The sequence below is a fragment of the Aulostomus chinensis genome, chromosome 21 (assembly GCF_037954235.1).
Source record: "Aulostomus chinensis isolate RoL2024-O1b breed Wild chromosome 21, RoL_Achi_v1.0, whole genome shotgun sequence".
Lineage (NCBI taxonomy): Eukaryota > Metazoa > Chordata > Actinopteri > Syngnathiformes > Aulostomidae > Aulostomus > Aulostomus chinensis.
In genome coordinates, this window is record NC_141340.1 from 13,766,437 (window position 1) to 13,793,944 (window position 27,508).

At 41.0% G+C, this 27,508-nt stretch overlaps 1 protein-coding gene across 6 annotated transcripts in view; it reads right to left on the reverse strand.

The window, feature by feature from the left end:
- ctnnd2a (catenin (cadherin-associated protein), delta 2a) overlaps positions 1-27,508 on the reverse strand; it is a 292,727-nt gene that overhangs the window by 189,803 nt on the left and 75,416 nt on the right. For all 6 annotated transcript variants that reach the window (XM_086191968.1, XM_086191964.1, XM_086191967.1 and 3 more), the window contains exon 3: positions 3,215-3,327. In XM_086191968.1, the coding sequence (XP_086048094.1) occupies positions 3,215-3,327 (113 nt within the window). The remainder of the gene's footprint in view (positions 1-3,214; positions 3,328-27,508) is intronic.

Genomic DNA, 27,508 nt, shown 5'->3' on the forward strand with positions numbered 1-27,508 from the left:
GCCATCGTGAGTGTAAGCATGGGAACGAAAAGGAAGACAAAATGCACATCACACGTTTGAGTTGACATGACAAATTTAAGCGCTCCTGGGGATGAATGTAGACTTGGCTGTCAGCAGACAATAGCTTAGCTAAGCCAATTCTCTACATCTGATGTGATACTAATAAGATGATGCAACTATGAGACAGCGAACCTGACAGCAGACAGTCTGTAGTTGGCGTGCACACACACACACACACACACACACACACACAAGCACACACGCGAACGGGTTCTAAAGCATGAGTCAACTGCACCCAAACAGCTGCTCGAATGAGAAAAGGAATCACACTGTTCCAGACTTTAAACATATACTGATGAATGAAGGCTTCAAACCATGTTATCAGTTTGAAAGAAAGAGGGCAAATTTGAATATTATACGAACGCTCCTCGAAGAAAAGAGAGTTGCTGAAAGATATCGTCACCTTCTTAAAATGATGGCCTTCGTCATTTTTTAACAATTCTTTTCTCCTAAAGTCAACTCCTCACGATGGTTTGTCTCCAGTTTTTTGTGTTTTCAGAAGAACTTGAAAAATGACGAAGAAGGCGACGATATTGAAATTGGAAAAAGCCACTTGAATGAATGAGGCTCAGGTCTATGCCTCGTCGATCATTGATCATCCATATATAACTCCTACGAATTACAAAACAAGTGTTTTATTTCTTTGATGAAGCCCTGTCAGGCTAAGTCAAGCAAATCCTAGGTTCAAATGTAACCACTGGAGAAAAATGTATTAGATTATCAGACATAATCTCTAAATATATTCACAAAAACACACATATTGGCTGCATGTGGATCAGTATGTAGATGGAGCGGTCAAATCTTGACTTAAGGAAAGTTCATTCATCTACAGTATTTAACCAAGAATTGAACTGAACTGAGTTTACATGTATGAAGTTAGAAATACAAGCGTGAACATCAAAAGATGAGTCTCTCTAACAAAAATTGGGGGAAAAAAAAATTCAATCTAAAGCAAGACGACAAAAATAATCAAGGAAAATAAAAGCATGGTGCTCACTTGCTGCTGTGTAACTGTGGAGGTACAATAATGGCTATGGCCAACTAATTCAAGATGATGCTGTCCTTTGAATGTCTGTGAGGATGTGAGGGTTGTCAGGGGATGTAAGCTCTGCACGCACAACACACAACTGCAGCACCAAACCTTTGGGTGTATACAAGTGCGTCTCCAGTGTTTGGAATAGGTACTCCAAGTGGATCGCATGTACGGTTCTGGAGACCAAAATTGTATGAGTTTGATAAATATCGGAGTTTTTCAAAACGTTTAGGTTAAAAATTATTTCAAAGAAAATTCTATTTATTATTTGACAGTAATAATCCACATACTAATGAATTAACAAATAATAAAATAATACACAGTTTAGATTACAGTGTGGACAGATGTGTAAATCAGATTATTAATTGATTATAGATTATAAAAACTGAATTACATATCCAAAGTATAATTTCCTGTAAAAGAAGCAGGTAAAAAGATATAAAAAGACGGATCGGTTTTAATGTTGTCTCATTTTTGTGTCTATTTACGGTTTCTGATGTTTAAAATATAAATTTTTGAAACAAAATATTTTTGGATGCCGATGCTGTTCATGTGAGTCCTTGTTCATTTTATATTAAACAATACTGGAAGTGTAACTTTCCAAGAATGAAGGAAGGAATCCTCCACCAAAAAGTCTCATCAGGGATTCACACTGGTGCAAAAACTTGAAAAGTTCTTTTTCTTGTGTGGATGTGGTTATTTTTCAGTGTGCTTTGTTTCCCTCAGGGTTGTGAACTTATACACTCGGCTTCTTGAGGTAGTCGGAGAGATGCTGAATTTATATGAACCCAACTCTTTGACAAGACAGCAGAATGCACGCAGAGACATTCCCACACACACGAACATGGAGGTAGACTCACACAACCTACAACTTGCGATAAATGTGAATAATTTAACCTGGTCCTCTACCAAACTTTCCTTACTTATAAATTCCGGGGTTTTATTTACGGAGAGACAAAGTCAGTATCGAAGAGAATGTGGGGGACAGTGATTTAATGAGAGGAGATGTGAGCTCAAGGTTTGATCTGTTAGCATAAAATTCCAAATTAGCATGCAGGTCACATACGTCCCCTCTCCTCCATCCATCCCCTCTCCTCCATCCATCCCCTCTCCTCCATCCATCCCTGACTCAATCACTACTCCCACTTTCTGCCAATCTCTGCCTCATCTTACAAAAGACAGTGGCAGAAAGGTCCAAACATAATTACGGAGCATTGAGAAGTAGCTTTGAAGGGTTTGGGGTTTGTGTTTAATTGCTGTTTCTAATTAATAGTTCATTGTAAGGAGCATTGTTGCAGAAGGTGCAACAGTCAGGACACACTGCAAGTTTATTTCTGTGTGACTGCGTGAGTGTGACAGCATGTAAAACGTCACATCCTCAGCATCACTGCTAATTTTGCAATTTCGCCTAAAATTGTGTTGACGTGTCATTGGTATCAAACCTTTAACATTTGTTTGTGTGTCAGTTTGGGGATGTTTGTTTGTGAAGCGAGTTATCATGCTTGTTGTGCACAGGATACCTTTAAGCTCTCCATATCAATGTGTGTGTGTGTGTGTGGGGGGGGGGGTTACACACTTATATAGGCGCCATACTTATTCTTATTCTGTAACACTAGTTTAAGACAAGATGGTTCATATAGAATTTGTGTGTGTGTGTGTGTGTGTGTCTCAATCATCCCACTGATAAAGCTAATTTGTTTTTTTGGGGGGGGGGGTTGGGGGGGGGGGGGTATAGCATACTCAAAAGATCTGAGGGGGAAAAAAAAAACAACCAGGGTCTGTATGCTGGAGTGTATGTGTGACTGTGAGTGTGTGTAAACTGTGTGTGTGGGTGTAAGTACATAATCTGCAGTCAGCATCTGTGCCATGAAGGACACAGAACATGTTCCATCATAGTCAAAGTTTACACATAATCACTCGCACACTGTGGGGGCATGAACACACACAAAACCAAAAGATGAACAAATACAGCTTTTACACACAACCAGATTCCTCACGCAAGCCAAACGACCACCAACACACAATAGACAGGGACCCTCTGTGTTATCTGATACATATTATGTCCACCCACTACATACACACCAACACACACGTGCAAGGAAAATGGCTTTTGCATGTTACCTGATGCTGCTCATGCTGCCTGCCTCTGATCCCAGCTTGCATCTCTCCAGCTGGGTGGCGACAATCTGACGTTCAGCCTCAAGTTCCCTGGTCAGGCGCTCAAACTGGAGCTCCTGACGACACAGAGAGGGACAACGTGTGTTTGAGACCAAGCAGAGCGTGAAAATTTGCAGCTGATGTTTAAGTCATTAATTCATTGTTAGTGGGTTTTTTTTGTCATGAAAATTGTTATAATGAGAGAGGGGTGTGATATCAAAAGCTTTTTTTTTTTTTTTAATTACTGTGTAACTTTAAAAGCCACCTGACAGTATCAGAACAGTTGGAATGTGGAATAAGTTGCTTTGGGGAAATGCAGCCTACTTGTTCAGGAGAAACTCAGAATGAGTTGTCAACTGCAGGAAGCGAGCGACGCCACGGTTGAAATAAAGTGTCATCATTAACAGGATTGTGACTGGCAGGTGAGAGAGAAGGTGCAAGGTGTATCGACTGATTGATGTTATTCTAAACGTGTGAGAGTAAAAATAAAAACCCAGCTTTTTCATCCCGTCCACTGTATTGAGCAGCAAGGTTGGCACCGTGGAAGTTGAAGCCTGAAAGTGGGTTACAAACTGTAAATCTGTCTCACAGAGATATTTGTGGAATCCCCTCATGAAATATATTTGTTACTCCCAGATGGAGTTTTTGTTTTTGATCATTGTACATTCGACATAACAAAAGAACTCAAAAAAAAGAATAGAAACAAAATAAAAACACAGGGTTAACTGAAGTACTTCGCTGAGAATTCTGTTCGTTTACTGACTTGTAAGGACTTCAGACATTATTTTAACTGCAAATCAGAAGACTACTTGTGTCTATAGCTCATTGTGACAGATATACAGGCAATTCTCTACTCGACAAACTTTTCTTTAAACCATCTTTCATCTCATAGTTTTGCTTTTTCCATTGTACAGCATAACTGCTGATAGACTGTCACTGTTCTCAGTGATTACACAGACAATATCCCCCTATGAACCCGTTGAAGACAGCTTGTTCTCATTCACTGTTCACACTTACACCCATGCAGTATACTTAGTATGAAACCCACGTAAAAGTGAGCCGAGAGTGAGACATTATTGTTTTTTATTTCTCTATTTAAACAATAGTTGCATGTCCACTGAGAAGAAAAGGAATGTTAGGCATTTCTCTTGAGGTTTTAACTGAAGAGGTTCATGTGGATGTAACCCGCACTCTGGAGATAGGTTCGCACTGGCCGCGAACTCAAGACTGGACGCTGTAGCAAGGAGGCCAAAACACCTGTGTGCTAGTATCTGTTGCCAAAGCGTCTCTTAAGGTGTAGGGGAGAGAGGTTTATGCTGCACTGCACTGCACTGTCTGCACGTTTGTAAGATTTAAAAAAAAGTTGTGACCGCCATATAAACAGCATTTTCTAAAGTTCTTAGTATAAGTAAGGTCATAGTTGCAGTAAATAACAGTCCAATTAGTCTTTTTTCAAACTTTTCTCAGGCCACCAACCATTTCTTTTCAAACCAATATTTGAAAGAAATAAAACTCCTAGACCCTTAACTCCCCAAGTATCCCTAAAAACACAAGTGGAGTCATTTCAAAATTATAATGGTTACAGCTTATTTGAATGGCACTTTTACATATCAAATATTCATGATGATCATTATCAGAAATCATTTTTGTCCGTGCAACGTGAGTTTTCAAAAGAGGGAGGAGCAAGACGGCTGCACCCAGGAGGAGGCGCTGTGTTGGTGAAAGTTGATGTGTTTTAATGGAGCGATGGGATGAGACGTGATAGAGTTCATGTCAAAGAAGACTAAAACAGTGCAGCAAGGCAGCAATATTTAAGACAGAAAGCTAATGGTGTAGGAGCGAACTTATTGACTCTCCCACCGTGCTCATACCATTGCGATGTTTAATCAGTTGAATTCACAATAAAGCTCCTCTCAGGCAGGGTTTCCCGTAGATTTTCCTAGGTAACCCATCAAAATATCTTCTTTTGATAAACATCGATTGTCAAAATCATTACTAAATGTAGTGATTGTGTTTAGCAACCATCTGGTGTACATAGCATGCTGAAATCCATATTTCCACTATATTGGTGAAGACAGCAAACAAAGGTATGAATATCTATCAGATGTCTAAATGTTGACGTTTCACTTCAAGATACATCACTTCCTGATTAACAGTGACATGATCAGAATGGATATTTCATTCAAACTGAAAACACCCTTTTCATTGACTGACCGCTAGTGGTTTCATTGCTACAGAGCGAGTGGAAGAGTGTTCCTGCCTGGTTCTGCCAAGACTCACATTTAGGAGCTGCTCGCTTAAGGCTGCATGGATGGTAGGTTGTGGGGGAGGGCATCACGCTTACCCAACACTGTCTGTGCACGTGTCTGTGTGCTGATGCATTCACTATTTAAGTAGCTCACTGCCAGCACTCTATCAACAATCTAGCTTTGAGCCAGACAGATGAGATTCCAAACCTGAAATTCAGTGTGTGGAGGGTGTGCATGCGTGTTTGTGAGCCACATTGAAGTTAATCTCAGGCACACGGAAGTGGATCAATAGTGCAGAGGACTTGGCTGCACTGAAGCTATCGTGAATGTACAGCATGTGTGTGTGTGGCTATAAGCGAGAGAGTGTGTTTGAGTGAGATGTGGAGAGACTCTATGCTGGTTTGATTGGTTTTCTCAAAGCCATTTGAAGCTCTGAATGAGTTGATCCCCAGTCGCTATCTCAAGTCTCCCACCTCAATCCCCTCTCCTCCCTAACATTCTAGAGCACAATGCAATTCATCTGACTCCCTCAACCCCTCTTTTCATGCACACTTGCAGAAAGACCGCATACTCATAAATATGCGCAATTCTGTTGCTCTCTCTCCCCCGTCTTTCACTTTATGTTCCCGCTCACTCCCGCTCTTCTCAGACATTCAAATTAGGTACCACAAGCAAGCCCACAACATATGCATATCACACTTGGAGTAGTACTTCATTGATTTCACAGTGGGGAATACCTTTATCAGTGGACCATTACCACATTCTCTATGATATATTAAATTGCTTCAGCCCGTATGCTGTCAGCAGCTCGATTTTCTTCTCAGCACCTGTGACAAGATATATTTCATACATGAGGAAAACAAGTCACAGGTTCAGCCACCCCTATGATTTGCAAAGTGAGGTGAAGCTGGGAATTCGAGCAGAGTCTATTAAACGCTCTGCACCTGTGATGCAAAATTACATCTTTGTTTTACATCAAGACGCCTCAGTTCACAGCCCCTCTTCCGCTTTGTCATCTTGCTTGCCACCTGTTTTAAAACCTAAAAGGTATAAAATAAATGAAAACATTTGCACTGTCACTCCATTTATGCTATTGATGATATATAGTAGATAGGCTCCAGCCCCCCCGCGACCCTTAATGTGTAGGAATAAGCGGAAGACAATGGATGGATGATATATAGTAATGTGCTTTGAATATTCTAAAATGCCCTCTATGGTAATATCCAGGAATAAAACAGATGGGAGACCATTTTATTGTATTAAGGTGAAATATGTTAAAATAATACGTCAACTTATGTTACATGTTGTTTTCACTTAAGTCTTTTTACCTGAGGAAGTGGTGTGTTGTTCATAAGTTAGATAATTAATGTGGTATTTATGGATCGTTTCAACAGCACATTTACATTCACGGCCAAAGGACAGTAACAGTATATGTACTACATGAGTGAGTTCTTCTGACTTGTCCAAGTACATGCTGCTGTACATTTTGACTGGCTGAAACTACAAGATCAGAATTACCACATGTGAAGCATTGTATCAAACCTAGGAGCAGGGGATGGTTTTTATTGCAGTGTAGTACCGTAGGTTTGAACTGTAGTCTTTGATTAGAAATGCTACATGCGTTAATGTCATTTGAAAACCTAGAGCGCACTTAATTCTCTACTGTGCAGAAGTTCCATAGGAGTTCAGATACTCTGTAACGTTTTAAAGTCATACTTCACCTTAAAGGTACTCAAAAATAGATATCATGAGCTCGCAAAGATGTTTTCCCCCTCCTGTGTTACTTCTTTGTGACGACAGAGAACAGACATAGCTGGCCATGCATATTTAGCTTGAAGCTGATGAAAACTGACTGCGAACAACAGCTCCAACAAAAAGCAGAATGTCAACAAAAAATGTCAGTTTAAAAGTACAGCGTCATCTTCCATGACATTTTCCTTGTCCAGTAATCTTCTCAGTAATCCACAAACACTCATTTAGTTGAACCAACGCACTCCCCCGATCTGAAAGAGTTGGGTTTTTTTCTGTTTTGTTTTGTTTTGTTTTTTTTTTTATGAAGGAAAAGTGCTTGTGGATCACTGAGCATACGCCTGGCAAAGATGTGGATTATCCTGGACAAAAATCTAAAATTGCATTTGATTTGTTGCTGTAGCTGTTGTTAGCTGTAAGGTGCCATTAGCTTCAAGCTAAACAAACATGGCTAGCTCCTTTTCTATTTTGGAGTCACAGAGGCATTATGCAGGAGGGCAAAAAGATCTTGATGAGCTGACACCTATTAGCGAGCGCTTCAAAGGCAAAACAAAATAATCAAATCATTACAACTTGACTCAGTAAAAAGTTTGCTGATACAAATGTAGAGGCCACAAAAAACTGGAAACTGAGTTATTTCGTTCTGACAGTACATTTGAATTATTTTAATAAAAGTGTCAATCTTTATTTCAGTGTACCAACCAACGATAAATGCAACCGGGAAGAAAAAGAGGTACTTAAAGCTTGCATGTAAAGTTAAACTGTCTGACATAAAGAGCCATTAATTATGGGAAAAACTGAAACTTTTTAAAAACGGAAAGGTTTGTCAGTGTTCTGCAAGCCTTCAAGCTGCAATGAAATATTTAAAGTTTGACACTTAGGAGAAGTAAAGTTGGAGCTTTATTTTTTGTTACACTTGTACATTCAAAGTAGCAGCCAACAAGTCAACTCCGTTAAAGGTAATACTCAACTTTAAAATGCTGTCTTAATGTTGTCTAATTAGCAAGACTTCTGATAAAGGATCATTTTAGAGCATCAGTAATCCTGTCAACAATCAAGTCAAAGCAAATGATCTGTCACGACAACCCGCTGTGACCACCAGCCAATGTTCCAAACCTGTGTTTTGAATACAAGAGAATATTTTACCTTGATACATGCACGGCCTTTAGTTTGAAAGATCCAGAACTGATGAATTCAGAGGCTCAGCTGTCACTCATTCTGTTTCATCCGTGTTTCTATCAAACTGTAAAAGGTGTAGGATTCCAGGATGTCGTGCATGTGAAGTGCACGTGTCTACGCCTCCTTCTCAGTATTGAATAGGAGACAGAAAGTAGCAGCTGCAGACAGCCACAAAGGTCTCTATGGCAACTGTAGAATCCCCCACTCACCACCCTTAGCATTTTGAATTAGGTCCTGACTCCTCCCACGCACAGTCCTGCCCTTTCAAATACCTGCATGCTGCTGAGAGGAGATGTACGCTTTTGGGTCTTTTCCACTAAAAGCAGAAGGTTAGGTCTGGAGGTGTAGACACAAGTGTCCAGTGTGTGGAAATAGACTGTCATTGAATTCTAATATTTTAAATCATGTATAATAATGAGTCTAATTCATTCACTTACCTAACTTGGTGTCTGATCAGCCGACCCAAAAGTATGAATAATTTGTCTTGAATTTGATAAATAATACTGTGACAGCAAGATTATTGTGGCATCTCTGCTGCAGGTTGTTGAAACATTGAGACGTGCTGCTACTGCTACTAGAAGAAGGTCTGTGCGGTGGTTGACAAGGATTTATACAAAAAAAGAATTCTAATTCAGGGACCTTTGCTACTTTCTCCAGCTCTTTTCTTCAATGTCTTTATTTAATGGCCCTTTTATGTGTGTAAGGCACAATTGCTGCTCGGGGCTCAGATGTGCAGCTCCGTTTGTCAGTCCAAATTTGACTTTCATATTGTGTATTGTACCATTAGTAACAAGGCAATCTGGGAACCCATCAGCTAAGTTTGATGACTTAGCCTTTGGGAACAAGGGCTGGCATTCTGGGTTTTCCAGTGTATCTAGCAGATATCTGGTCCAAGACTTCCTCATTCCGTCAGCTGCTCATTGTTTACAGACCGTATAGCAGTTGAAACAACAGTTATGAATAACATATAACATGAATATGAGGGGACTGTGTCAAAAGGGACCAGTTAACAGTGCTGAACCCCTGAAACAGCTTTGCCAAGTTGTCAGACGACATCCATTTACTGACCTTGCATGACCTCACTCTCTTTTGCGCTCCACACTGACTGTATGGAGATGCAACTAAGGCCAAACGTGAAAGGTCAACGGTTCTTCAAAGGAAACCAGAATATTCCATGCCCAAAATTTTCACTCTGGGTGATTAACCTCTCCTGCATATAAACATAAACAATTTCTTAATGGAGATTAATACCAAAAAATAGGAACATTTCGTGTATCTTTTATGGTCTTCATATTCTAGGTGGAGTAAGCATCCTTTTTTTGTAGTGATGATGTTGCCGGAAAACAAAGGAAAGCCATCTGCATTTTCTGGAACATACATACAAATGATACAACAATGGACCAACTTTTGATTTTAAATGACTTTTTTCTTTGAATACACGCAAAGTTTTGATGTGGACGTATAAAATAAGTGAGTGCACTGCTTTGCTGAATGAATCCCACATTTGAATACATTAGACACTCAGAAAATATGTTGTATGTTTATGTATGAATGGATGAGCATCTGCAGTGTAAAAACAAGATTTTCTGCATCAGCATCCCTCCACAAGGCTCTAAAATCCAAACAGCTCTCAAGGCACAATATGTGGGTGTCGTCTGAACTCCCGGTGGATCCCCCTCTCATCCTCTGAGCAGTCAAAGTGGAATCATTTATCACTTCAAAAAGTTAAAAAGGTTTTTATTATACCAACGTAGAACCATAGAAACTGCCTTCATTAGCTTCAACATCAGTATATCTAACAAAATGGCAGGTAATTCTTCCTGATAGATGGGAAAAAATGGACATTATAATAAAAAGCACTGATACTTTTACTCATCAGAGGAAAGACAATTTGAGGCAACAGGTTATATAACTGGACAGAGTGCTGGATAACATTGCCCCGGCATCAGCGCTTCCAGCGGGATAAATGGTCGCTAAGCTCTCATTTTTTCTCACCAGTTAGCATGAAAACAAACAGCGACATAGTTCTCTCTCCATTTCAGATGAATTGCCCTTCTTGCCACCATAGAGAAACTGCGTGTCGTCTGTGTTTGACTGTCTGTGTGTGTCTAGAGATAAGACCCAATCATTATAAAGTGGCCTATGGGCAGCTATTAACAGTGCTGTTTTTGGATTGGAGACAAAGGGCTATCAAACAGAGCTATGACCTTCTATTTGAGTAGTAACTCTCCCTCGCTGTTTCATTCTTCCTCACCCTGTCCTCAATCAGCAACCAGGAATGAAAGAATAGGCAGAATACGAGAGTGGGAGAGGGAATGTGTGAATGGGAGCCGGTATAAAAGGTCATTCTCCACTCTTCCGTGACTCCCTTGCATTTTGAACATCCTGCACACAGCGGTAGCGGCAGCTCTCATCCCTTCACTCTAAGCAGTCGACATATGGCTCACTTTGTCACTTTAAAGTGAACCCCAAGTCAGGACAGGAGACTGGGAGGATATTGTGAGGAAGAGAGACTGGGGGCTGGGGGGCAGTCACATGAGATGATGGCTAATGGAGGGATACCTGAGCCAATCTACTCCATGAGTAGAAAGAGGAAACAAGAAAGGGATGAAAGGAGCAGACGACCAGAAAAGCCTGGTCATGTTTCTTAAACAATGATGGTACTGTTAGTCTGAGTCTGATCTAAAGATTCTATTATTACCTGCCATGGGGCACATTTGTACAAGTTCTTCTGTTACACCTTGCAAACTTTGAAGATGAGCCCCAACCCCCCCACCCCCACCCCACCCCCACACACACACATATTCATATTAGGGATAATTAAAATTTATTATAAATGGTAGTCTTGTTTTTTAATATCTCTCTGTAGGTTTGGGAAACATTAAGACAAAGAAAGAAAAAAAAACACCCTCACAGTTCGCATATTAGGGCAGGATATTGGCGAGGACCAGCTGATCCAAGCACAATTAGCGCTGCACAGTAAACTGAACTGCACAATATGGCCTGCTGCAATTTGAAAATCTCAAGACAATGCCATATTTGTTGAAGGCTAACTGTGTGTTACACTACCACTTTAAATCAAAGGTTGAGGTCCTGCAGAGATGTCCTGCTTTCACTGCATATTGTGCAGACATCAGGAAACGTCTTCATTTACAAGGTATCCACAAATAATACGCCACCATGGGTTTTCAATGAAAAGTAGAATAATAATGAATGACTCTTGCAGCCCTAGTCACAATGTGATTTATCATGCTACAATAAAAAGTTGTTATAGTATTGTGAAAACAATATTGCTGTACATTTCCCGAATTGATTTTATTGTACATTCCTATTATATAACATGGAAATGATCGTACCTGAATAGACTCGTATTAAGCACAGCAAGGACAATACGTATTACAAATATAAAGCAAACAAGATCTACTGGACACCCTCAATCTCTATTTGGTTGTGCAGCAGTGATGTCACACCATGCACAGCACCAGAAACACTAAAGTCACAGAGAACGTAATAAGCTTTCAGAGCACGGTCTTTCAGAGCGGTCTCACATTCTTGGATTTGTCACCGAAACATACATTTGTTTCCATCTCAGCGAGTGAACACATCAAACCTGACATGCAGCTGGTGATAAAGTTGAATGATCACATCAGATAAGAGTTGAAGCGATGTCATCAGTGTTAATATTACACTTAGATGTGCAGGAACGAACAATCAACAAGAGCAGATGTGTGTGTGTGTGTGTATGTGTGTGTGTGTGTGTGTGTGTGCGCGCGCGCGCAGGTGCCCGCAGCAATCTGGCAAACATCGGCGATACTAGACAAAGAACTATTACACAGTTTGGTCTAGCTTCATTTCCACACTGTCTTTGCTCATTAACACATTTTTTCTTTTCTTTTTTACGGACTTCGTGATTCATTATAATTTTACACAAGGGATGCTAGTCCTGCCTTTTCTGTATCAACCTGCCTTATAACAAAATCTGATTTACATTAGCATGATTACCTGAGGGGATTTTATTTAATGTGATTAAGGGTACAACAGTAAAGCAATGGACAGCACATCAGTACCAATAACAACAATAGAAACTTCCCTTGAGGGGATTTGGGCTCCCAACACAAACCAAAAATATAATAATGAAACCACTGCTATTATTCCTGCTGTTCAACACAAAACAATTCAAATGTAAGAATGTATGACCGAAAACACACCCAAAACAGACAGTGAGACAGTTTACAATTTGGAGTGCACCCCCATTCTGAGCTTTATGGTACATGCTAGAGGCAGGGCAAGATTAGATAAAATCCAAAACTTTGATGTAACCTGGGTCGGGTCAGTATGGCTCGGTACGAGTGTGTTTCCACTAGCGCTGGGTACCACGTCAATGTGGGTGGACTCACCGGCCGAGAGTTCCCCCGCGTAATTTGTGTGCGATACAACAACAACAATGGACGACATGGAGGCAGCGTGATGCCTGTTGGTTGGTCAGTGGTTTTTGCTTTAACTAAAAGTGAGGGACAACAGAGAGGCGAGGCTTCAAGCAGCGAAACAGAACACCCAAGAAAAGTATAAAAGACTTTACCAAGCGATCGACCAGTATTCCTCCGAGGCCAAGATGATAGGAAGTAGACGATGGAAGCGGGTAAGTTACCCAATCAGCGCCCCGCTATGTGTTTACGTCACATTTTAAGTCCCTGCTCGGCTCACTTGGAACCCCAGCGGAGCAGGGACCAAAATGGTGACGGTTAGTACCGTGTTGGAGCCGGTGGAAACGAGGCCAAACCGACCCGAGTCAATGTGAGCCAGTGTAAAATGGGCCCTTAGCTGCCACTTGACACTTAACAGCTGATTATTAGTTGAGATCACCTCTAAAAGTACTGATGAAATAAATTCTTGCATCCAGATAAGATGAATGGTTGTCAAGAAAAACGTTCAACACCCACACACACACAGCCCCACACACACACACACACACACACACACACACACTAGTGGTGGTAATAATATAATACTGTCACCATACTTTGGCCATGATATCAAAAGTCAGGCTATTCTGTGGTAATCCCGATGCTCCCCTTAACTCTGATGAAAACAGGTTTGGTGTTGAAATGCTTGTCTTGACATGAAATCATCTCAAATGCGAGTGTACGTCGGTCCAAACATCTGCACTTTAAGAGTCTTTCTTTTTAAGAGGAATTTCTCCTGTGAATTCTGTTTAAAGTAAACAGCTGAGGGAGAGGATGAGCAAGGAACTGAAAACAGACACACTTAAGATTTTAGTCCTTGTGGTACTTGTACTGTAAAAAAGTATTGCTGTTTGATTTGGTGAAAAAGTCATACTGTGATTGCTTTGTTTAATTCTGCTATTTTGGACCATGTAATCAACAAATGATATCACTTGCCTTTTCAGAGCATGTTTGTTTTACTTGAATCAATGCAAAATACGACTGACTCGACTCTTTCTAAAAAGACTTTGAATGTATTTTCTTCTCTTAATCTTCTTTTTCTACATCTTTCTTTAACACAAAGTACATTGACCAGCACTTCATGTATGCTGTGCAATGAAAATAAAAGCTCATTCATTGATGATCAAATAAAGCACAAAAATTAATAAGAATTATGAAGTGGGTTTTTTTTCTCAAATCAGGCACGCAAACTTAAACTAGCATAAAAAGCAAGTGCAGTTTTGTTTTCGTAATGGTTTTACTAGATTAGATAAATAGCAATAAAATACTGCATGCATATGTCAGAAAAAGGAAGCCACCTTTTTATCTCTTTTGGAGAGTTGTTCAAAATAATTTGCACCGCATCGTGATTCAATTAATTTGCAGCACTTATTCCAAAAAAAAAAGATTTCCTTTTTATATTTATTGAAAACTCATGATTTACAATGTCGCATGACCTCATTCTGACATAAAAATGGGTAAAGGAGCAAATCCCAATGAGACACGGGAGAGTTAACGTCTACAGCTACTGTACATGGAACATGATTATTATCTTATTTTACCTTGTAAAAACATAGAGTCCTCCTGTTATTGGAGTGTTTTAACAGTGAAGTAAACAGACATACAATAATCACATTTAATCAATTTACTCAATATACTTTCATGCACGAGGCTGTGTGTCGATGAGAGAATTTTTCACCGATGTCAAGACAATATGAGGGCGATTTTAAATATGACAAAAAAATGATATATTTTTACAAAATTACACTTAGAGTGTATTTACCATTATATTCCTGTAAAGTTCACAGTTGGAAATCAAATTTTCCACAAAGAGAGGCGAGGGTTATGTGAGAGGGACTATTAAGACAGCAGAGCTGTAGGCTGCTGCACCGGCAAAGAATTTATGTCTGACTTTATGGAGAAAGCAACATTTCCCAAGTAAGAGTGTAAAATTGTCAGTGGTACAAAGAAATGAAGCACTCGCATGTCAAAGCTTGAATATATTCTTCAAAAATAAGTGACTTTGGGGGTTTATGAACTGATGAGGGCTGGAGTGTTTCTGGGAGATGGACTCAATGATGTATACAAATACAGACTTTAGCTAAATCATAGGAGAAAGCCCTGTCAGTTCTGTTTTGAGGATACATTTTGCTTAAATAACTCAGAGGGCGGTTCCAGAAAACAGCCTAAGAGCACATGTTTGAAATAGACTGAGCTTCGTTACATTCGAGATGATGTGCTGTCTCTTCTTATCTCCACTGAGCGTTCTTTAAATTCTGTCTAGTAAGGACAGATTTGGAGCCAATTATTACCATCAGAATTCTCTGATCCATTACACCGGCTCCTAAACTCTATTTTAACACTGTGTTTTTGAAGAAAAGTTTCCTTCTATTTAAGCGTGTAGAAGGAGCTCAGCCATACAGCCACAATTGATTAGGTATTTTCTTATGTATGCATGCATTTTATTTAAGAAAAAAGAAAAAAGAATGGCAGAGACCTGAGACGTATGACTGCCAACAGCTGGCCCATAACACTTTTATATGCATTATAAATATTCAACACACAAACACAGCAATACTCTGACAGATCTCTCCCTCGTTAAATTATTTAAGGGCTCAGTGGGCAAAATGAAAACATCTCTCCCGTAGTCTCTGATTTCACTCCCTCCCTCACTTTGTCTTACTCCTTCAAGTATTTTGATCTCAGAAGGTATTCTGAAGATAATGAGGTTTACCATAACGCAACTAACTGGTATTTCAACCTGGTTAATATTACTGTACATGCATACAGATGCAGCTCTTTCAATTAGGGCCATGTATAACATCATAGAAGCTCAAGCTAAAATATTCACTCTTCAGAATTCTTTGGATGTTCCAGTTTTTGGTCTTTTATAGGAGCAGAGAGCTCACAGCCTGGAGGCTTGACAGCAACCCCACACGTGACGTCAGACCAAGAGCCGGAGGGTAAAGTTAAATGGAATTATATCGTGCTTTTCTACATTTGAGGTACACAAAGCGGTTTGCAATGTTGCTTCATGCACACACTGATTGTGGAGGCTACCAGTCATCGAATCCGGGATTCACCATCTTACCCAAGGACACTTGAATTGTTATTTTTGACAGATCTAATTTGAAATGGAACACTCAAAACTTACTTCACCTGTTGACCTAAGACAGAGTCCAGTAGTTGCAAGGTAGGACAACCAGATCCCTGCAGTAGATAACAAGTAGATAATAAAGAGGTTTGCTGTGAATAAAATAAATGCCTCAATAGTCCTGCAAAGCTCTCAAATGGATATGGAATGTGTATATATATATATATATATATATATATATATATATATATATATATATATATATATATATATATATATATATATATATATATATAGTTGTTGACTGTTCTTCACTACGAGTGTAAAGAAAATTAAGAAAATATTAATACTTCTTCTTGAAAATTATCAACAAATGTCTTTAAATTTCCCAGAAGAAAACTTCCCTTAGAAGAAATTAGCGATGTCAGTAGTGAACACAGGTGGGTTAAAAAAAACAAAAAAAACAATGGAAAGATTTCTAGAAAACTGACCTTAATATATGGAGTAATTTTTTTTTTGGATTAAATTAAATTCCAAAGCAAAAATGAAACCAGGTCAATAATTCCAATTGTCATTGTTAAGGAACAATGGTAACGCTGTCAGCAACAAAAACAGGTGCAACTGTTTGTGTCAAAGTCTGTCCACTAAAGTGCCTGTTTTTGCCACTGACAGGTTGTTATCAGTGCCTGAACATGAGCAGGGAGCTCTGGGCACTGGCAACATGGAGGGAGTATTTATAATGTGTGTGAGCACATATACAACCCCCACTGAAGTGATAGAAGGCTGGCTGACAATTGGCTACGTTTCCTTTAAATTTCACGTGAATTCTGAGACTGTTCAACATTAAATGGATTGGTAATTTCTTTGACGTGTTCACACAAGCACTGTGTGAAATTCTGCTTTCTGTCTCATGCTGTTTCTCAAAACCCACATATACAAACAGTCCTTGTTAGAGCTCTGCAGGAGTAAAAACGTACCTCTAATTGGGCGCCCCCTGAAAGATAGCCTGAGTAGCAGCCTTTGTTAGTGTCATGTTGAGAGTTAGCCCATCTCCTGAACCTCTTTGTGTGTTTATTGCTTGGTTGAATATGTATGAATCAGATGGTGAAATGCAACGGTGATTAACTCCTTTGTGATTAACTGTCAAGAGTAAAAGATTGCCTGCTTTTTACACGTGATGCATAAAACTAATTCTCAAGCCCTTAAAATTTTCAACTAAACTTCTACTGTTTTAAATTTGTAGTGTATCATCCAATTAATGCAGGACATTCACTGCACTATAAATACATCCTCTCTCTCTTTACGAGATCTAATCCAATATCACCCTCAAAGCAAACACACACAGGCAAACATACTCTCTTGGTAAAACGATATGCACTGTAATTGCATTTGGCAAACTTACATTCACATATGAGCAACAAAGCAGGGTAATGAAACAAGCAGTCAACATCTGTTGGTCTCTGCAGTGCTAAAATTACAGTGTCCATTTCCAGAGAAGTTGATGATTGACGGTGTGGTGACATGTATTAATTACATAAACTACAATTGCCATTTTGTGGTTAGATGCTTCTGCCATGGAAACAAGAACTAGGAGTTTGTGTGACCAGCCCGGAGGGGTATCGAGGCCCCACCGTGGAGCCAGGTAGGGGCCCGTTGGTAAGCACCTGGTGGTCGAGCCTTAGCCCATGGGGTCTGGCCAGGCCCAGTCTGAAAAGGTTACATGGACTTGATGTTTGAACAAACGGATGCCCACCGGTGCACGTGGCACCAGGACATCCTAGGTTATAGGTCTATGATCGATTGTATAGTCGTATCATCTGACCTGTGGCCGTATGTTCTGGACATTTGGGTGAAGAGAGGAGCTGAGCTGTCAACTGATCACTATTTGGTGGTGACTTGGATCAGATGGCAGGGGAAGATGATGCATAGACCTGGTAGGCCCAAAGGAGTAGTGAGGGTTTGCTGGGAATGCCTGACGGAAGAACCTTAGGATGATCTTCAACTCCCACCTCCAGCAGAGCTTTGACTACATCCCTGGGGCAGTGGGACATTGAGTCCGAATGGACCATGTTCCACTCCGCCATTGTCAAAGTGGCTGTTGTGAGCTGCAGTCGTAACACTGCTGGGGCCAGTTGTGGTGGTCATACGCGAACCCACTTGTGGACACCAGAGGTGAGGGGAGCCATCAGTCTGAAGAAGGAGGCCTACAAGGCGTGGCTGGTCTATTGGTCTCCAGAGGCAGCCGACCGGTACTGGCAGGCCAAGCAGTGTGCAGCCATGGTGGTCGCTGAGGCAAAAACCCGGGCCGTGGGAGGAGTTCAGTGAGGCCATGGAGAATGGCTATTGGTCGACTCTGAAAAGGTTCAGGCAAACCATCCGTTGCCTCAGGGGGGAAGGCGGCAACTTGCCCACACTTTTTACAGTGGGGACGGGAGGTTGCTGACCTCAACTGGGGATATAATTGGATGGTGGAAGGAATACTTTGAGGAACTCTTCAATCCCCCCAACACATTTTCCTTGGAGGAAACAGAGTTGGGGGAGTGCTTGGGGGGGGGGGGGGGTCATCCAATCTCCGGGGCAGAAGTCACCAAGGCAGTGAAGCAACTCCATGATGGCAGAGTTCAGGGGGTATCCCAAGGCTCTGGATTTTGTGGGACTGTCTTGGTTGACACGTCTCTGCAACATTGTGTAGACATCACGGGCAGCGCCTTTGGAATGGCAGACTGGGGTGGTGGTCCCAATCTTTAAGAAAGGGGACCAGAGGGGGATCACACTTCTCTGCCTCCCTGGAAAGGTCTACGCCAGGGTACTGGAAAGGAGGGTCAGGGCGATAGTCAAACCTCACATCAAGGAGGAGCAATGTGGTTTTTGTTCGGGCCGTGGAACCGTGGATCAGCTCTTCACCCTCGCTAGGGTGTCGGAGGGGGCATGGGAGTTTGCCCAACCAGTCGACATGTGCTTTGTGGATTTGGAGAAGGCTTATGACTGTGCTCCCAGGAGCACCCTGTGGGGGGGTACTCCGGAAGTATTCAGTCCTGCTACCGGAGGAGTGAGAGTCTGGTTCGCGTTGCCGGCAGTAAGTCCGACTTGTTCCCAGTGACGGTTGGACTCCACCAAGGTTGCCCTTTGTCACCGGTTCTGTTCGTAACTTTTATGGACAGAATTTCTAGGCACAGCCGGGCGGTGGAGGGGTTTGAGACGTCTCTGCTTTTTGCGGATGATGTAGTCCTCTTAGCTCCATCAGGCCACAACCTCCAGCTCTTGCTGGGGCAGTTAGCAGCCCAATGTGAAGCGGCAGGGATGAGAATCAGCACCTCCAAGTCTGAGGCCACGGTCCTCAGCCCAACGATGACGACGACGATGCTTCTGCCAAACACTCTTTTTGCAGTTTACATTCAGGTTCAGACTACGAGAATACTAGCAAAATGGAACACATCATTATTCCTAAAACAAGGTAAATGTGTGTTGTGAAAGGCTGTTTATCCATCTAATGTAGTGTGATGGTAAAAACATGTTATGCCATTCACAATGAAATTAAACTTTGACAGCTACAACTCAGACCATCTTTCGGTCAGAGCGCAAGTTGGGGCCAAATGACAGAATTCCTCAAGAGCAAAAAAAGATATCACATACTAATAACATGTTTTTGGAGATAACGGTGACTTCGACATTTGACCTTCAACCACCAAAATGTAATTATTGAACACTGGAACCAAATTCAAAGGAATTCACTTGAGATGTGGCTTTCATGAGATGGACAGAACAGAGCGCAATAGGAGCCCACATCTTTCATTTCTGCAGCATTTACTGAGAGCAACTATACTGGAAGAATTAATAAATATCAACAGGGGAAGAAGCACAGATTCCAAGTTTCTTTTTCCTATCTGTTAGTTTCACCCTGTTTGTTCAAACCCTCTGTCACATAATGAGCACAGAAATAGTAACCTCCTCTTATAGGATATGCTCTGATACACAGTCTGGATCCATGTGCAACCTCCACTGACTGTAGCGTGTTTGTGTTATGACTCCAAAATCTCAATAAAAGATAGGCTGAATAAGCAGCAGGCCTCTCATTGTATTATTACCTCATTTAAAAACTACTTCTTGATCCTGGCTGCTAAAATCCCAAATAATAAAATCCTCATTCATTGAGTGTTAAATGCACCAGCTACCATGAATCCAATCTGTGCCATTTTAATTTGTACTTTAATTGAGAGGTGCATTTGTCTTTGTTTGGAATTGGTCGATTTAATATTATCAACCGTCTCTGAAGCCATCAGGTAATAGTGCCATTTAGTTTAATGATGTTTGCTGCTCTAAAGGACACGTCTATGAGTAAAGGTTGTAGTTTAAAATAAGTCTCATTAGTGTGACCTCTTAAATACAACGAACACATAAATACGCAAGTGACAAGTTGCTGGAGCATTGTGGGTATTTTCAGCAGTACTGTTCAGATATTAACAGCTACATGTATATGGATCACTTAAAACTAGAGGATCATTGATACAAATAAATTGAGAAATTCAATATTTGATTCAAATCATTTTAAAAAAATCAAAGGTTTTGTCATATACATATAAAGTAATTCTGAAGAGGTTTGAAGCACTTAGATATAACTCATATTGTGCCTACTCATGTCAAGAAATGTCTGGTTATAAGGGGAAGCCTTTTTAAGATCAGCTCAAAAGCTAGGAATCAGGAGGAGTATGGCATGCTAGGTTGGAATTCCGAAACTGGTTTGGTGTGTCTCAGCATGTGTGTTCATGGCCGTCAGCTCCATGGCAGTATAGAAGACAACAAGATTGGGTTCATGCACAGCGAGTACGGCTTTGGCCACAGACAAAATGTCATTTGGAAAATGTCACCGCCTAAATGCCATCCTAGCTCTATGTGCCTATTTTTGTGTGTGTGTGTGTGTGTGTGTGTGTGTGTGTGTGTGTGTGTGTGTGTGTGTGTTTGTGTTTCTGCGTGTCCCATCATCCAGTAAACAGGTGTCTAAACTCTCCGCAAATTTTGGAGGCTGCTCGTTTGGCAGAACCACTGCTGGGTGTACTGGCAGTGGGATGCCAAATCGAACTTGTTGTGTTGAGCCTGTACTGCATGTTGATGTGCATTTTAAACAAGAACCCAGAAGGATTTGTTTATTTGCTGCCTATTTGATATGAGAAGTGTAGATGACACTTTCATTTTTTCTTTCCTTGTGGAGAAAGAAGTGGCTGCATGTATTCATATTTTAAAATGACATACTGAAAGAGTTTTGTACAAAATTGATATATTAGCTATAAATTCATTACACACAATTTATTTTCTCAGCTGGGTGTGTGGAGGTGGCCTGAAGATTAGTGAAATAGCTTATGACTGGTAAGCAGCCATGTTTGAAAACCTCCGACCAGCTGGGAAATTCTGGGCAAGTAATTTGAACACTTCTGAAAACTTACTGGCAGTATGCCCTTGAGCAGGGCACTTGCTGGATTCATAATTTAAACTACAGTAGTGTGTGTGTGTGTGTGTGTGTGTGTGTGTGTGTTTTGTGTGTGTGTGGTTCTCCTGAGCAGCTGCCAGGTGCGACTGTGTGTAACTGCATAAATATCAAGCAGTGTGATGCTGAAAAAGAGCAAGCACGCTCAGCAAAACCTGATTTTTTTTCCCGAAACCACAGTTATTCACCCAGCAAGTATTCCCTGACTTCTTCGTCAGCTCTTTCTCCAACTCTCCTCGATCTCCTCCACATGATGTGACAGGGGACTCCGGGGAGGCCCCAAAGGTCATCCATCCAATGGCAATCACAAACACTAGCTTTGATAGATTAGCCTGCACAAGCGCATGCAAACCATTGCATGCTTGCACACTAATGCCAGCACAGATGCAAGTGTTTGCTGCAACGGTTCACACAGTATACAGCTGATAAGGGAACGGCTGAAGTTCAGCTACAATCACCAACATAAAAGTGTTCATTGGAGCTCTAAGCAAACAAGTATTATATAAACGCCTGTTGAAAGGTCATGAGGCAACAAATGTGAAGCGCAAGTCAATGTGTGTGCATTCATTCCCTTCTCTCCTTTGTGCAAACAGCAACTGACCACTTCTCTGAGCATGTAAGGAAAGCACTTCAGCAGAAGCTATTAATCAGCAACGAGGGAGAAATTGACGTGTCTCTTTTCACACCGTCAGATCGTGTGTTGGAAATGAAGAGGAAAGCAGGTACACACACAGACACTCACTCACTCACACACACACACGCACGCACAACAAACACACAGCCTGTTTGTCCAGCGTCATTGTTGATTTTGAAAGGATGATGTTAGAGACCACTGAACATCAGGCAGTGGCTTCTCTGTAATCTTCGAGGTCAGGGGTCAGGTCAAGTTAGTTGTCGCCCCATCAGACAAAGCTTAAAATAAGGCATGTTCTAAACCCTATTATTAGTTTACTTTCATTAAGTTCCTGGATGCCTGTGGGATCATTATCACCTCCACCAAGGACTGTCTGTTTGCAGGATTGTAAAAAAAAAAATTGACTATGAAGCAGAACTTCTACCAACCTTGGTTGAGAGGTTTGTTATAGGTTTGGTAGAGGTTGCCTTCACGGAGGTACGCAATCTCAAAATCAGATCAGCCAAAACAATAAAACCACCTGCCTAATATTGTACAGGTCCTCTGAGGGTGCCCTGTGGTGTTTGGCTACAAGACGCTCAGACCACAATCATTTTCCAGAAGTTTTTTGCAAGACAGTTCACCAGTTTTCTTTCCTTGGACCACATCTATTAACCTCTGCACACCAAGAAGACTACACGAGTTCTGGCTCTGATGTGACCATCCAGCCATCAGCATTTGTCCTTTTGTTGAAGTCATTTACATCTTTACATTTGACTATTATGCACAACCACAACAAAAAGAACTGAACGTTCACTGGCCGCCTCATTTTTTTCTATCACCATGACAATGCAATTGCAAATAGCTAATCAATAATATTCTCTTCAATTGTCAGGGATTTCCATGTTGTGGCAAACCGACGAATGATCCCACAGGTATTCACCATTTGAGTTAACCTCCCCTAATGTTGCTGCTGACTTCAGACAGTACAAAAACGAGGGTTGTCCCAAATACCTTTTTTTGGGGGGGGGGGGGGGGGGGTTAGAAGCACACTTGTTATTACCCGCCAACCATTAAAGCTTCAGCCAAATCAACATTTAATAGAATGCGGATCTCACTGACTGGCAACCATTAGCCATAGAAACTTCTGGAAGATCCGAGGGCTCAGCAGTGACTTGCAGTTTTCAGACGACTAGCTAAACTCGCAGTAGATTTGTGATACGCCACCTTCGTTTGGCAGATCTGGCAGTCAACTTTTTTTGGGCCCATCTCTGAAAATTTGGAAGTTCTTCCAGATGCTTTACTTTTTCGAGATCTTGCCTGTGTGGCGTTCTTGAAAGCCTGGCTGAGGGGCAGTCACGTGCCAACGGCAGGATCAGTGCATTGCAGGTGACTTCAGATGAGAGCTGCCACCCACAAAACTGTGAATTTTCAACTCTGTCTGAGAAGAAGTCATGATAATTCATGCTTTGCTTCATGTTGCACCCTAACTTCTGCCTTATTTGGGATGATTGATGTAGCCCATTCAAATGAATAAGTGAAAATAAAAAACATGACACCATCAAATACTGATTTGGGCATCAACTGCCGTGGCAACGGATGAAGCATCGAAGCCCCGAAGCATTCTGGTAATAAGCACGAATAAAAAATACATACAAAAATATCCATTTATTCATTTATTATGTTTTCCAAGTTAAAAAAAAGCAAAGAAATTACCTCAATTTCTTGTACGTTGAACAATTTCATACACATTTAGTTGTTCTATCGGATGTTCTTTAGATACATAATAAAGTTCCATTCTCTGAGATTCCCTTGAAACTGTTTGGAGCTGAGATTTCAATGATTTCTAGATGAGAGAGCTTGAGTCTGTATTGGTTTTTCAGTCTATCATTACCTGCTATTGAGATGGGTTTTTTCCTTGACCATGGAGCGCACACACACACACACACACACACACACACACACACACACACACACACACACACACAGTTGTGCATATGTTGTACATGTGTAGCGTCTCCAGGTGCATGCCTTAGTATGAATGTGCGTGTGTTTGAGAGGGAGAGAGACGGATACAGTATGCAAGTCTCCAAGCCTAAACCAGAGCGACAAGCATGACAATGATCAAAATCGCAGACGGGCCCTTGGGCGCAGCTTTCTATGATGGGTAAAGGGCTTAACAAGCTTCTCTGCCAACTTCTTTAGAGTTCATTCACACCGCTGAAATAAAGCATTCATACTTCCAACAAAGTGGGTGTGTGCTGCCAATTTCATGTGAAATAAATCGACACCAACACAATGACACATGCAGGAATTTGGAAGAGAAAAAAAAAAAAGATGGCGCGCACTCGCTTGTGCGTGAGAGACTCATGAGCAGTAGCCTCTTCGGGTGAAATGAATTTTAAAAAGCATTCGTCATACTTCATTTGTTAAACGCTCCCTCCTCCCCTCTCCACTCAGTGTGTAGATAACATGATGGCTGCAAGTGCTACTTATCGTCACAGAAAATGTCAACCCTTCATTTTCAATCAGAGGTAGCAGACGTTTGAGGAACAGCTGGGAAAAAAGCCAAACAACAACACTTTTATCACCAACGTTTCTGATACCATGGCGGGGAAATTGTGGTTATTTTTGTGATACTTTCATGACGTTTGTCATTCAACTAAATTCAAAACAATAAAAATGTGTAATAAACATAGATCAGATATAGAATTCATTGAAATCATTCTACCCCCCCCCCCCATAAAAGATTCCAAGACTAACTTATTTTTCTTAAAAATAACAGCGACCCCCCCCCCTTCAGCCCCCGCCCCAGGCCCAGCCACAATATCCGAAAGACCATAAAATTTCAGAGTTTTATAAAACAGAATGCATAATCAGATTAACTTCTTGCTTTCAGATAATATGATGATTCACTGCTATGAGAGACATTATTTTACTGCTGGGAGGATACAGCGCTGAACAGATTGCCATTTGCCGCCACGTGAGCGGTCGCTCATAAATCTACAACTGGCTGCTTCTTCCCTCACTCGCACATCTCACAAATCAAATAAATTAAAAAATATCCCGAGATTTATTGTTGTTGTTGTTTGTTTTTTTTTAAAAACAAACTCAGATGAACTTGCTAGCAGGCAGTAACGGTTGTGTTAAGGGCCTTGAGATACCAGAGGGATACCGCTTACGATCACTTCTGATGTAAGACATGGAGGAACTATGGATCATGCAGGACAGTGGACAGTACAAAGTCCACGTTACATACAGTATCAGTCACAGAATCCAAGTTGGCATCATATGATTCAGCATAAGTGAACCCAGTTTTTCAGCACTGTTATGTTTCATGTGTGTAAATCGTTGTACACGTAAATGCGAACGATTCTATCTGCAAGTTGGAGCAGCTGCTGACAAGAAGTGTGATTTTCCCGCAGAGGTGGGCTTGCTTCGACGACACGCAATTCTAAGACAGCTGACTGTTTCCTTCCAAAACCTTGTAAACAGAAAAACCCCTTTGATAACTGTCTTATCTGAACTTTTTTATTTGCCAACAGTGTGTTGTGCAAATTTATAAAAGTGCCTGTCCCTTAGACACACAACGTATTTGTAATGTTCCGTGCTTCAAAAACAAAGCATGTCCTGCAAGCACCGAAATACATCCAAGAGACAGACAAGTCTATGCACTACATTACAGCCTGCAAATGAACGACCTGGCTGGCGATACGTTGCGGTACACTCACATTCGGCGTCCCAGGCAAAACTGCTGTATTTCAAAATGTTACACCTGAAAACTTCATTTTCCTCTTCATCCTCTGCTGCTGAATTTAAAGAATTTCTAAAATAGATATTTTACCAAAGATCAGTGTCAATCCTCCTGTGGAGGCCCAACAGATCATTTCTTGAAGTCAGCATCAAAGTCTGTCACAGTCGCTGTCCATGGTGCTGAACCACAGCAAAGCACCCGATGCAGCTGCTTTGTACAGAATGTCAACTGCTGTGTTCTCTTTTTCATCTCACTCATCTCTTAGCTGAGGCTGGAGCTCTTGTTTTGGCTGTTTTTGCGTTCATATATTTAATTTGAAAAAAAAAAATTACATGAGCTCTTTTTAAGCATTTCAACTTCAGGCTGCATGGTACAACAGAACTATACAGCGTCACTCATGCTGGAATATAAATCGTCAAAATGACAGATCAGAACCACTCCTCTCTAGACCTGGCAGGCAGCTTGGGAATGTGTTGGTGTTAACACATCAAACACAAACCTAGCGCTGAAAGTCTCACTGAAATGTTATTGCCACAGAGACGTGTTGACATACAACATTTTCTCTTCCAGAACACTGAACTGCTTTTACATGTGCACAAAGTGTGCAGCACCTCCATCTTAACTGAGGCACAATTTTAAGCCTTGCCATTTTCTACTCTTTTGATGTAACCACTATTTTCACATTGGATGAAAGATGACATTGGACCAAAAAAAAAAAAAAAGCATCTGAGGATTACACACACAACCACAAGAAAAAGCGTCAGCTACACACATAAATGCGCATATACACACTTGCAAACATTGGCTTTTAGTCCCCAAAAGAGAAGCAAGACCCCGTAATGTGACAGTTTAAACAGATTTAACAACACCTGCAGGTTTACCTACAGGAGGTCACAGCGTCATCAACATACACACACACACACACACACACACACACACACACACACACTTACTAGGTTTACAACACAATCATATTTTTATTTTACAATATTTGTCTCATAAAATGCCGGAATTTCACCGTTTCATATATGTGCCACATATTACGTGATTAAACAGCCAATATTTCGTTTGTCATTTGTTTCAGTTACGACTCTTAAAAAAAAAAAAAAAAAAAAATCCTATTAAATTTCAAGCCATTTGTTTTCTGACGAAATGATGTGCAAAGCGACAGTGTCCATGCACAGGTGAGATTTATGCAAAAATATACCATATTGTACATTTCCTGATGAGCTCTCTGGCCTTTAAGTGGCTTTAAGTGGATCAGCTCATTTGTGAGTTGTGTACACAAACAGAGATATAATCTCCAAAGGCAAACAGAAAGCTGGCGACTCCACCACTAATTGGCAACAGAGAGGCTGTCACTGAGTGGAAGACGAACGCTGTAGCCATGTCATCTCATTAGAAAGAGAGAGAGAGCGAGAGAGAGACAGAGAGAGCGAGAGAGAGAAACCTGAGGGGAGAGGATTGGAGGGCAAAGCAGGCCGAGAGAGAGAGTGAGAATGCATGTTTGAAGGAGAAAAGAAATGATTAAAAAAAAATGAAAGACCTGAACATCTGCATACAAATTAAAGGCAGGAAAAACAATCACAAACATGGTTGAAAAGTCCTGAATATGCATTTGTAACTACTTGAGTACACTGGCAAGTTTTTGAGTGAGCCAATCAAAGTCTGAAACATACTGGCAGCGACCTTTAAAATG